At 43.4% G+C, this 12,864-nt stretch overlaps 1 protein-coding gene across 5 annotated transcripts in view; it reads right to left on the reverse strand.

Annotated features, from left to right (window-relative positions):
- Window positions 1-12,864, reverse strand: part of SLC15A2 (solute carrier family 15 member 2) — a 51,899-nt gene that overhangs the window by 15,134 nt on the left and 23,901 nt on the right. For 4 of the 5 annotated variants that reach the window (XR_007778020.1, XM_018911350.3, XM_009087839.4 and 1 more), the window contains 8 exons: window positions 11,254-11,344; window positions 9,148-9,225; window positions 6,463-6,545; window positions 5,455-5,541; window positions 5,050-5,139; window positions 4,667-4,711; window positions 2,398-2,430; window positions 1,244-1,332 (listed from right to left, as the gene is read on the reverse strand). Coding sequence is in view for 4 of the 5 variants with exons in the window: in XM_018911350.3 (XP_018766895.3) it covers window positions 1,244-1,332; window positions 2,398-2,430; window positions 4,667-4,711; window positions 5,050-5,139; window positions 5,455-5,541; window positions 6,463-6,545; window positions 9,148-9,225; window positions 11,254-11,344 (596 nt within the window). In the remaining variant the exon portion in view is untranslated. The remainder of the gene's footprint in view (window positions 1-1,243; window positions 1,333-2,397; window positions 2,431-4,666; window positions 4,712-5,049; window positions 5,140-5,454; window positions 5,542-6,462; window positions 6,546-9,147; window positions 9,226-11,253; window positions 11,345-12,864) is intronic. The other variant, XM_050977089.1, reaches the window with a different exon arrangement.

Raw genomic sequence — 12,864 nt, forward strand, 5'->3', positions numbered from 1 at the left:
GGAAATAAAGAGCTTTCTTCTAAACTCAAGGCAAAGCTAGTGCAACTTTACCAGAATTATGTGAGAAAATCTGATATAAATCAGAATAATACATGTCCAGAACAGCAGATTCAAACTGAGTATTGAGTTGTTGAGATTTGAGACAAATCTGGTTCTAGATTCAGTCATCTCCACTCTTTGTAACGGTCTTAGTCCTGGCATTTAATCCTGGTTGGTGCTTGAGTTTGTGCTGCTGGGTAAACTACTCTGTGATCTGGTCATCAGGCAGGAAGTTTTCTGCCAAGTCAAGGCACAGTCCAGGTCATGGGTTCACAGTGGTTATCAGGGAGAAGCACAGCCTCTGATGTGTATCCTCCAAAAGGGGCACCACTGCAGGGCTGGACAATATTTTTGATATGTCTTCAGGTGCAAGTAATTCATCATGGTGGGGAAGGACCAGCAGGGTGAAGGGAAAGCTTCTGAGGCACCTTCAACCCCCATTTTATGGGGTTCTGTCTGTCCAGCATTTTAGTTTGGATTAGGAACATGCTTTTAAAACCAGTCACCCCACTCATTACCCTTTCCCATGCTATGGCTCACATGCAGAAGTGGTGCTGGGGCATAGAAATTTGTGGTCTTTCAGTTAAAATTCCACTGACAAAGGCACTCCAAGAGTGCACATAATGTACTCCCACTGCTACAGGGCATCAGTCCACAGAGGCAGAATATAGATACTCTGAAGTTAATTCACACAAATTGCATAAAGTGGGTGTCATAAACAACCTGAGGTCTGCTCCTATTACACTGCACTTCTTGCTAACATAGACTAAGGATAAAATGCTTGGCTTATGTGGAAATCTCCTTATGCACTCACTGCTTCAGATCCTAACCAGCATGGGACCATGAATTGGTCCCATTGGATCCCATGGGGACTTTTCAGGGAGGGAATTATTTAGGCATGACCTGGGAAACAAGGTGGAAAACATGAAGATCAAATTCAAAGTGAGACTACTCATATCTGCTTTTGGAAAAATCTGTACAGAGCAGAATCCAACATCACTGAGTTTTACCCTCTGGCATTTCCATGAGGAAACGACCCACTTCCTTCTGTGGAAGAGGGTGATGCAGACTCTTGGGACTGAAGTATATTCAAGTATTGGGAAAGGTGAATGGAAAATTGTGTTTCTCTTCCTTAAAAGCTATTCTGCACACTTACAGCAGAAGAAAAAGCACAGATGTATCTGCATTGTCCCCAAGTACTTACGTGAAATTCAATTTGCACATGTTTATCAGGGGGTAGAGCCCAAGGTCAAATATTGGGATGAAGACAAGAATAAGAAGTGGATTTAAGAACTGCAATACAAAAGAATGGGAGTTCAGTGGCTAGAAAGCAACTTTTACTAATTAAACCCATAAAGCACTGTCCTCCAGAAATAATTTCATTACAGAAGGGACATGGACAAACACTTAAAACCTTCTTTTGAAATATAATCACAGTTTGCACTTAACAGCTTCTCCTATTAAGTTTTCACAGGCATGAATACATTTTGTTCATATTCTCCCCTCCAAGAGGCAAGCAAGCATCTCTGGCCCAGTTTCCCTGGAGAGAGAACTAAAACATGATGTTTTTAAAGAGTACAAAGCCCACTGACAATAGAGACAGGTGACCTTTGGAGCTGTGGTGGGACCTTACAACAAATCAGCAACGATGGAAACATCTTGGGACTCCAGCAGAATCCCAGAGGAACAGGCACAATTCTGTGAAATTGGCAATTTCTCACACTTCAACATAACTGAGTAATCCCCCAGGAACAAAATTTCTCCTGGTAAGGGCACAGTTTGTCTGCCAGCCAGAAGTGGCAAAGCAAGAAAATAGAGAGCAATGAAGAACAAGCAGGGAGAAATGTTGTTTCTGTTCCAAAGGAAGATTTTAGGGAACAGAACAGCTTTGAATTTCTCCAGTGCTATTCACCATAAGAATTGTAATCAACTGTGACAACACAGCACCATCTTGCTTTCATGTTTTCATCCCCCCTGCAGAAAGGGAGGAACCAAACATACTTCAAGAACAATGTTCATCCCAGGACAGGAGCCTGTTAAAAGGAGATACAGGTTGCATTCTCCACATGCCAGCACTAGCTCAAGAATTATTATGGTGGTATGTTTACCCACACCTCTGCACTGTTCTGCAGGAGTCAACTTCTGCATTAGGACATCCTCAGGGTCTTCTGAACCCCAAGCTTGCAAAGCAGCCTGTGAACAATAAGACAGAGGCCACACCACAGCAACCAGAAGGAGCATTGCTATTATCTTGAAAAGGAGCAGAGAATGGCCACTGATCCCATGAGAAAAATATAAATGAGAGAAAAGAAGAAGATACATTCTAAGGGTTATTTCCTACCCTGTAATATCTTTTACCTGCATTTGGTCAGGCTGAAGGACATATATTCCCTGAAACAAAAAGATATTCCAAGTGATTCATAAACACTGTAACAAATCAGTGCATATGGTAAATAAGTAATCGGTCCCAGAGAGGCCTTTGCAGCCAAGGTGGTTTCCTCAAATGCTTTATGTTGGCTTTAGCAGCTGATATTGTGCTCTTGACACTTTTTGTCTGAGGACACAGTGTTTAATAAGATCATTTTGCAAAAGGAAGCTGCACTCAATCCTTGATATTTGGCAGCTGTGACACAGCTTGTGACAGGTACTGAGGCTCATCTTTCAGGCAGGCTGAGCCATGAACTAGGTGAGAGGAGAAGGATGGGGGTGTTAGTGTCCCAGCTGGGAGGCAGGCTTAGAGCTTCTTTCCTCCCTGCTTCTATGAAGTGAAAAGCCCCAATCCTATAAGTGAGGGTTCCCAAACTTCAGGACCCTGTGATTTCTCCCAAGTTCCCAAAAGAATAATAGAAAACCATCCTTGAGCCAGTGGGCTGCACAAACATCTCTTTCCACCCCCCATCTGCATCTAAGAGGCTTTGGACAATGGCAGCTTCTAGGTTTGAGGCAAGAATCCTCAAGGCTGTAAGAGGTGCCTCACACTTGCATCACTATCCCAGCCCCCCCCAAACAGGCAAGGGCAACAGGAATGGATGGATGGAGGGATCCCAGACTCCAAAAGGAACCATGGACCTGTCTCCAGGGAGGGACTGGTGGTTTTCTGAACTCTATTAAATGCTTTTCATTTGAAATTAAGATGAAGATGGTGGGGAGGAGGGGGTCAGGGTGGGGGGAAGAGTGCAGAAGGGAAGAAATTAGGAAGGAAATAATAATTTCCAAGAAAATGCTGAAGGGGGGGGGGTTGTCGCCTGTCTGCCAGTCCTGTCCTGAGGTGAGTCTAGACTGGCTGCCCATCTCTGCCCACAGCTGCTTCCTAGGAGAGTGGAAAAAAAACAGGCAAATACCCCCCCCCCCCCGTTACTTGGCACACACTATAGAAATGTGTCATTAGGAAATGAGCCTGCAAATGCTTCATCTGACACTAAATCATTCCCTGCCTGACTCCAGACTTCCTAGCTAAGGCCTTGTCCACTGAACTGAAAGTCACAGAGTATTATTAATATGAACTCAAACAAGCCTAAGGGTGGGATCATTCCAATGTTGCAGTTAATTTTCACCTTCTTGAGGTGGGGCAGCTCACAAGGGGAGAGAGAGGAGACTGAAATAAAAGCCAAGGAGCTATCCAAGGTGGTGTGACAAAAAAAAGCCTTGAATCTATCTTTCCTCACCTGGGAGAGGCCAGTAGTGACTCCTGGAGATACTTAGCTCTCCTGCTAATGGATGACTAAGTACATGTGAGCAAAACACCAGAAAACTAATCTTTTAGATATAAATCACATAGACTGCATGGACTTTGTTCTGTCTTTCGGAGGTGGATAAATATTACCCAAGGTGTAGTCTTTTTCATGCCTCATTTGAACTAATTAAGCCTAATGAGTATCACATATTGAGAGCACAATTTTTAACAGGAGTGACATAGAAGGTCTCAAATTTGGGCCTTAAGTCAATTTTAAACTGGAAAATGGACATTTACAATCCTAGATTTTGATGTGAGCATCTGCAGGCAAGATCTAGATGGCCTGTTAAAACATATATGTCTAAACAGATCTAGTTGGCCTGTTAAAACACATATGGGGCTGAAAAACAGCCCAGTGTGGGGACACCTTTGGGCAGATAGCTGATCTACATTTATCTGCTACTGTAGCCATTCACACCTTTGAAGACCTTTATGGAAACTAGCTAATTAATCCCTATCACATCTTTAACCTATACACAAGATTCCTGCTGCTTTTGAGAGGCTTCAATAATGTATCACCAAGTGATCCAGTGCAGAAATGTACAACAGCTCTAGTCACACCTTAAAAGGGCTGAGTGACTTGTCTGCCTTCCATGGAGGCAGCAAGCTGAAAATCCTACCTGCTCTAGGTCACAGGGCTACTGGCTACCAGTAGGTCAGCACCCCTGACCTGGTAGGCTGCTGATGGCTCCCCAGCCCTCACTTCTAGCTGAGATGAGCTGTGATGAACTGAACATGGCTGCATGAACAGAGCCTCTGGCTTCTGATCACCAAAAATGAGACTCACCCAGATTCACCAAGCAGACGCTCTTAGTACTGCAAGACTCCAGTTAATAAGCAAGAGCAGGGATGTTACTACTAGTCTTACCAGCCCTGATGACATTAAGTACTTACAAAATCAGCATTCATTTTTGTGGCTTGCAAAGTCCACCTGGATCCCTAAAGAGAAAACAGACAGCAGTGAAGGTTTCAAGATGTTCTATGGGGCTAGAAAACATGGGGACAGAGAAGATGACAGTGATGGAGGTCTTATTTCCCATCTATTCCTTCCCTTCCCTGTAACACCTGTCATCAGGCAGGGCACATTTTCCCCTCTCATCCTCCTGTGCCAGACACCTGACAGGACTCTCAAGGGCTGACCAAGAGTGATGGTAGAAGGCCCTGGACGCTTAGTAGGACTGTGGCCTGCTGTGTCCCCAGGATGCATTCATGTTACCCCAAAAGGACAGAGGTGACAACCAAGGCTGGCAGGCAGAGCTGTACCCACTGTACTGTACCTGCTGATCAAACAGGGCCCAGAACATTGGCAGTGGTATGAAGAGGAAGAGAACACGAGTCACCATTTTAACCTCCCCAATCAGCTGTTTCTAAAAGGGAACAGGCAAAAACGTAAGGTAGGGGTGTAAAGGCAACAGGTGATTCAAGCCACAAAGCACAAGTTCTGTTTCTTTCTGCATGGCAGTTCTTCATTGCACTTCCTTGTGACATTGGAAATGTTTGCATTTCTACATTTCAGCACAGCACCTAAACTGTCCATTAAGGGTCAGGAGAGTACAGATGTGGGAAGGGACAGGAAAATGCATGTGAGGAATGGTGTGGCCACGTTAGTCCTACTCTCTCCCCTGTCTGTCTGCCTATCTCCCCCTTCCCACTCCAAACCTACCAGGTAGAGCATTACTCACTGAGTATTTTTCTGAAGCCCAGTCCAGCCAGTGATCTCTCTTTGGAATCTCACGGGAGCGGTTTTTCAGCCGGTTTTTAATAGCAAACTAGAGAGAAAAATGGGTGAGTAACTCACTCCAGAACACTGAGGAGGGTGGGTTGCTGGATACCTCGAAAATCTCAGATTGGAGGCTTTATAATGAATGGTCTGCAGGGAAGTTTCTATGACACCGGATGATTAAAGGTATGAAGGGGGAATGAATCATAGAATCACTGAATCTTAGAATATCCTGAGTTGGAAGGGACCCACAAGGGTCACTGAAGTCCAGCTCCTGGCCTGTTTATGCTATGTGCTCCAGTCACTGAACACACTGACAAAAAAAGCAGACCTCACTTAGAAATCCTGTCTTTAAGATCCTGCCTGTTTCCCCAAGGTAAATTTGGCACTAGGACTGACCTAGATAAAGAGAAAACATCTGCTGTTAGCAACAGCTTCCTGAAATAGAAACATCATTATCCACCTAATAAGAAGAGAGTATTTTTCATATACTGTATTCAGCTCACACACCATGAAAAACAATTTATAAGGCTCTAATGCAACTTCAGCAAGTGTCTCTTGCATTTACATGAACATGCTGAATGTCCATAATGTGAATGTGTGCTATTACTGTCTGCTGAACTGATAAAGTTCAGGAAAATTATTCAACTGAAAAAAAAAGGGAGTCATATATCTGATACTCTCTGAGTTTCTGAATTTTCCTTTTACTTCAGTTTGCACCAGCATCTGCCACTTGTGGTTCTACTACATGGACATCAACGGAACAGTTCGTGGAGCTAAGGGAAAACAATTGAAATGATGAAAAAATAACCTAGGATCTAAATGTGTTTCTAAATCCTTAGAGCTCATCAGCAAGACATCCCAAAGCAGCAGAGAAAAGAATTCCAAAAATCACCACCCCTATCCTTTTGCACCTTTTTGTCCTGCAGCCTCTGACTCACACATGAAAAAGAAAATTACACATACTTACACCGATGCATTTGCACACTTGCAGCAAGACATTTCCTTGTGGTGGTGTTTTTCTGTACAGTCCACTTCCAGCAATGAACACAACTGAAAAAAAATATTATTACCCAAATGGGGATTCACATGGCTGAAGCTCAGTCCTGCACTGGCTTCTGGGATGGATCACCCACCCCTGTATTCAACAGAAATGCTCTGCCCTTGGGGCACACAGGATTACACTTCTAACTAAAATATACAGGAGTCCTTTAATGCCTGTAGATGGAAGAAAATGCAACATCCTACAAGAGGCAGTGTGCTCCCTAGAAAGTCACCACTGTCCTAATATCTGCTCTGGCACAATAGGCACCTCCACATCTGATTCACTCTGGAAACCAAAACTTTGAAAATTCACTTTGTTTATGCTTTTTGTAGACTAAACTTATAGTACAATCCACACTGAATTGCTGCACCTGATGTTGGAAATCAACCCTCACCGACTGGAAACCTGTGAGGATTAATCCAGATACAACACAGGCTCTGTGCACTTGCATCTCACACACATTTCAGTAGAAACTGCCCGAAGATCCCTGCCTCACACAGAGACGTTAACAGAAATTACCTCCATTTAGGGTTTCCACAAAGGGATATACAATTTAAGATACTGTTTTATCCTGGTTTTTTCCCTCAAAGCACAAAGAATATCAGAATGAGACTTCAAAATCCTGTCAGAGATGGAGTTATCTGATTGTGTATCATTTCTCCTGTTCTTTGAGAGTCTTCGAGGACACTGAATTCCAAAGAGATTAGTGGGGAGAAACACCTTAAAACTGAGCATGAAATCCATGTAATTAACTAACCTGAACTTTTAAAACTAACCCAATAATCTGGGTCAGTCCACAGGCAGTGGAGAATAGCAGATACTTCTGTCCTAACACAGGAAGCCTGAGACACTACAGGGAACACACCTTTGCTTTTACCTGACTATGAAGACCTTTAGCATCCAGGTTTGACTTGCAGAACTTGAGAGACATCTGAAGTCAGTTTAGGTGAGTAGCACTTTGCATTTGTGCAAACTCATCCAGAGTGGGTAGCTGCACTACCTAATTTTTAGCATTTCCCTGTGAAGATGTTGGTGCTTTTAAAAACGTGATCCATGAGGTTTGCTGAAATACCTTTTGATGATGCCATTTACTCCTTTGGGAGCTGATGTTCCTGCATTAGGTTTAGAATTTGGAATTAAATGGTATCAATCTACCCCATCCTTCAGGAACAGTAGCAGCCCAGAAAATCTCTCTCTAAATCTGCCTCTAAACCTATCCTTGCTTTCCATCAACACAGGGAGAGGGCCAGTCAGGGCGAAAAGGGTATTTTCTCCAGTTCTGCATGCTACTCACATAGTCAAATATATCACTTCCCAGAGCATTTTAGCATGTTACAAAAGAACAGAGAGCTGCTTTGCCAAGCTGGACATGGAATCTGGCAGCAGGACACTAGCTAAAAACAAATTTCCACCGATGCCTTCACTGAAACTGCAACATTTACACATTCATTCTCCCCTGGGCAACTACTGCTCTGCTAGAAACATTCAGCACAGCATGGTGCACACTGTGGGGCACTAAACTGATAGGAACAGACCACAGGGGAAAATAGAACCTTCTCAGGCCCGTGACCATGCACTTTTTTGAAAATAATTGCTGCAATGTTAGCTGTGTCCTGATGACATTTCTTCAGTTTCCTGATTCTTCTCCCCAATGGAGATTTGAGGGGAAACAGCAACATTCACATTCTCTGGAGGACAAACTTTTCATATCCCAGATGCTGCAGTGAAATCACACAACTGCTTGGTCTCCAAGTGAAGGTAACAAGCTGAATAAGTCACCCCATGCTGTGTCAAGAGCTCACACATGCAGTATAATAAGGGACTTGCTCTTCTCAGAGCTTGCAGCTGTGAAACTAAAGCTGATGGGTGTCCTCTGTGCTGGCTACCAAGGAGTAACATTAAAAAGGGGGAGATTGTTGAATGTTTTATAAAGGTTGAAGAAGAAATCTTGACAAGTACATTAATGGGGGTAAGATGCAAGCATTAAAAAGAACAGGGACTGTGGCTGTCTCCTGACACTTGGATAATAAGGATTTTTTATTGCAACGTAATAATAAGTTGTCACTGCACTTGTGGGAATTACTTCAGCCAAGCAAAGTAAGACAGCTCAGAACAAACTAACATCTCATCTAGCTCCTTCTGCAGCACACAGATTCAGGAGCAGAAGTCTGAGCCATTGAAGATGGCCTTGAGCTGCAGGAAGCTCATGGAAAGGTTAGAAGTGTCATGTTAAGCTTCCCTTCTATAAGCTGGGGATCTCTAAGGACTGCTCAGATTGCAGTTCAAAGGCCATGTCTGCTCATAGGCAAAGCTGCAAGCCATCAGGAGAATCATTTTGGTGCCTTCCTTTGCATTAGAGCAAAGCAATTATACTGTGAAACATCCATGAGACCACCCCCTTAACAGTATCACAATAAAAGATTACAGTAAAACCATACTCAGCCCACCATCAATCAACTACTGCTATTTACTGCTGTTCTGAACTAGGAATTGTTAAGTGACCTTGAACACTTTCATTTCCCATCACAGTATCCATCCAGAATTAGTGCATTTTCTCATCTATCCATGGACTCAAAACTGGTAACTCCTTTTACCACAATTTCCACTCACCAAGTGCCAACACCATCAGTGCTGCTGGGACACCAAAAGCCAGTGCATAACAATCCTCTCCAAAACATTTCACATCCCCTGGAAAAGAAGTCAGAAATAAAAGCAGCTCATTACATCTAGACTTATGTTACTGGGGGTTTTGATTTGATTCCCTAAATCAGTCACTTCCCCTGGTTTTAAATCTTCTTTGCTGGTGTTTGACACTGTGAATCGAATCTCCTTGAAACAGTTGTCCTCCCTTGATGAAGACAATTTGGAAGCAGGGTTAGTGTCTGCCAGCAAAAGCAGCTGATAATGGAATATTGATGCAAACAGTTGAAGGGAGGGGGCAGACAAATAGGTATAAAGAAGTACTAGGAACTGTAATTGGGAAATAAAAGCACAACATTTCAAATAACCTGAAGCCATTCTGTATTTGACTAGATCTAAATAACCAGTACTGTGCTGCGTCAGTCTTGAATGTAAAACCTGAATCTGTTTTCACAGCGACCTACAGTAGACAAAGTGGGAGCCCAGGATAAGCCCTAGAACTCCAGTTCCCTGTGTCACCACCTCCAATCTCACTGGGGCAGCTTGCTCCAAATGTCAGGTCTTGCAGCAACCCATTAGGAAACCAGGTGTGTTACAGCATGGGTTGCACCAATCTGAGCTCTGGGTCACTGAAACCTGTGCCTCTTGGACCAGGTCAGTTCTTGCACTGTGCTCTGGCTGCAAACAGCAAACCAGCAGTGGGCTCTGTGTTTGAATGCCAGGGGCTGGACAGTACTGCATTCTCACATGAATAATGACAAAATGGCTAAAGTAAGCCAACAGAATTAACAGGAGACCAATCCATGAAGCCCTCAGCTGCTCCTGTTTGTTGTAGTTGGAAAATCACAGCTGCACAACTGTGTGCATGCATAGCATTTATTTACTTATTTTCAGCAAATTAGCTAAAATCTAACAAAGCTGAGAGCATGGGCTCTCTGGGCACACTGAAATTTTAGGGTGTTAAATGACTTGGACTTCTCTACCTAAAAGTATATATTTAGTATTTGTACCTAATGTCTACAAACTGCATTTCCTGCTCTTCCAAGAAAAGATTTCACACTTAGCAAGAATATTACTCTTTCCCCATCCTCTCCAGTTCCATGTTGCAACTAGCTTATACTGGCTCATGTTTTGATGCTTCAAGGGATTGGATTTTCATCTGCCCACTGATTACTTTAAGCAAAAACCCTTCCCAACTGAATGCTGACCCAGAGACACCAAAGAATGAACAAATAAGAAATGCAGCATTTGTCTTTGTCCCTGTGCATGGTGTAAACATGAGACAAGAGCCTGTTTAAATGACACTCCAAACAAAGAGAGCTTTCTGGAAGCCATGGAATGGAATGGAAAAAAAGGAAACTAAATGTGAAGACTACCTTGTCCCTGTCCCCATCACCTATGGCCTGCTGCTCTGCCCCTGTGCCCATATTTAGAGTGTGCCAATCCCTTTGGCTTCGAAGCGCTACAATACAATGAAGTAAGTGCAGCAAGGCTTGGGGACTAAAAAGGGTTTTGCAATCAGGCTGGAATATAAAGTAGTTCTTAAATGGGGCATAGGCCTGTGCTTTGTCTTCAAGGCTAGTTGCTCAGGGCAGCAATCTTGCAAGCAGATCCACGCAGACAAGCCTGAGTGCCAGGACAGAGCCCTCCAGAAGTCAGCAACACCCCGTGGGAGGGAGAAGGTAGGACTTTAAATCCAGCCCTGCTAAGTTTTTCAGCCCTGATACTGCACAGGAAAGCAGAATTCATTTCCCATCCATAGTTTACCTGAAGCCAAGTTCTTCACTGGCAATGGGGAATAGATGACCATATAGGTCCTTCCACCTTTCATGTTTTAATTCTGTAGTTCAGGCTGGTTTTGAAATACAACCAGGAATATAATTTCTGTGAGTTGTCTGCCTGTATCATAAATCTGTTATGCTGCTACAGCAGGATTAACAAGGTGTAAATGCAATATACTGCCCACTCCACAGATAATATCATTTCTGCCATTCTGTTGTCATAAGAGTCTAACTATGCACAGCAGAGTAGTTAGAGGGCAGCTAATTTATTGCTTTATTCTAAATCCACACTGACCTCTTAATACAGGAGTTACAAACGTGGAGATCAAACTTCCAGCATTAATGGATAAATAGAAGATGGAAAAAAACTTGCTTCTCTCTGAGGTCTAAAACAAGAGAAGACAATGTCAATGTCATGGCTAATACACAGCATTGGGCTTGCAAATTGAACACTATCAATTCTCTCGTTAGGAAGGCTGGGTAAATATTGTCACAAAGTGCATAAAATGTTAAGCAAACAAGCTTGTGTTCAGGTGATGGTAAATGCTCACACAAATCAGCTCACATTACTCAAGAAGTGCTTTGGGGCTTTTTGGCATTTCAGAGGAAAAGCTGCTGCTGCTTTGAGAGTGTTGTGAGACTGGAAGGAGGGGAAAGCATTTACTTATTCAGAACAAGTAGCATGATTCAGATCCTTTGTCACCTAATTCAATCCAATTTGGCATGGTTTGACAAGCTCATAATTTCTTTCCATTTCTGAGCTCTTTTTTTTTCCCCCTCCTCTCCTGTGTAGAAATAGAAAAAGAAACCTGTATATTTTAAGGAACTGGTAATCACAGCATAGACGAAAGAGTGCCAGCAATTGAGAAGTATCCATCAAAGAAGAGACCAAGGTGATGCCAATCAACCTCACACTAATAGGATAAATTAAATCTAGGGGAGCAAATTCAAGAGCCTGATGAGGGATAACTCTAAGAGAAAGAGTTTTGAATTTAACCTAAGCTGTAACTTACTGTAGTTTATAGAGTCAAAGGATTCCTGCTGATCTTCTTTCTTCTTGCATAATTCATAATTTGGAAGGAATCAAGAATTTGATGCAGAGTTTGGTCCTTTGTGCAGGAGTAATGTGTGTGTGTAGTCTCTCCTTGCTTGTGGGAGGGACATACATACACAGTCACAGGTGTGCTGTATACGGTGTTAACCTCCTCCCTAGCCTGGGTGGGCCAGCAGAGAGGGGAAACAAAAGCAGGTTACCTGACCCACCCCGTGCTCTTGTGTATCAGCAGCTCTGGGACACCTGAACTGATAAAGGTAGAGGGGAAAATTGCATCAGACATTGCATGGTGCCCAACAGAGAGCTTCCCAGGACACCTTGAGCCTCATCTCTGTGACCTGAACATCATTTGAATGCAAAGCTTTAACTTAGCTGAGTGCTAGAAAACTCCTCAGGGACTGTTCTGTCTCCTTTCCTTCTAATGTGTCCTGCTTCCGTCTGCTCCCTGAGACAACAAGATTCACAAGGCTAGAGAACTGGAGAAAGCGTGAAGAATTGCAGGCAGCTAGAAGAGGACAGCTGTAAAGTAATGAATCCTGAGCTCCAAAAATATAACAAAACTTCCTGTAACTGATGGTGCAGCCAACAGGAAATACTGCTACTTCATATGGCAAGAAGCCTCTTCTCACAGGGGATTACTACAGGGAAGAAAGGGAGGTGGGAGACTCTGAAAGGGCTTCTCTTCATGCCCCCTTGTAAAGTAGGTGCTGAGAAGGTCAGGGTGAGAGGCCCATCACCTCCCACTGCCACCCACCAAGGAGTCTGGGGGTCTCCTTACTTGGATTAAGGGCTTTCTGCCATGACCCAGCACAGTTAGGAAGACCCCATCAACTGAGCTTTTGGCTTTTACAC

The sequence above is a fragment of the Serinus canaria genome, chromosome 7 (genome assembly GCF_022539315.1).
Source record: "Serinus canaria isolate serCan28SL12 chromosome 7, serCan2020, whole genome shotgun sequence".
NCBI lineage: Eukaryota > Metazoa > Chordata > Aves > Passeriformes > Fringillidae > Serinus > Serinus canaria.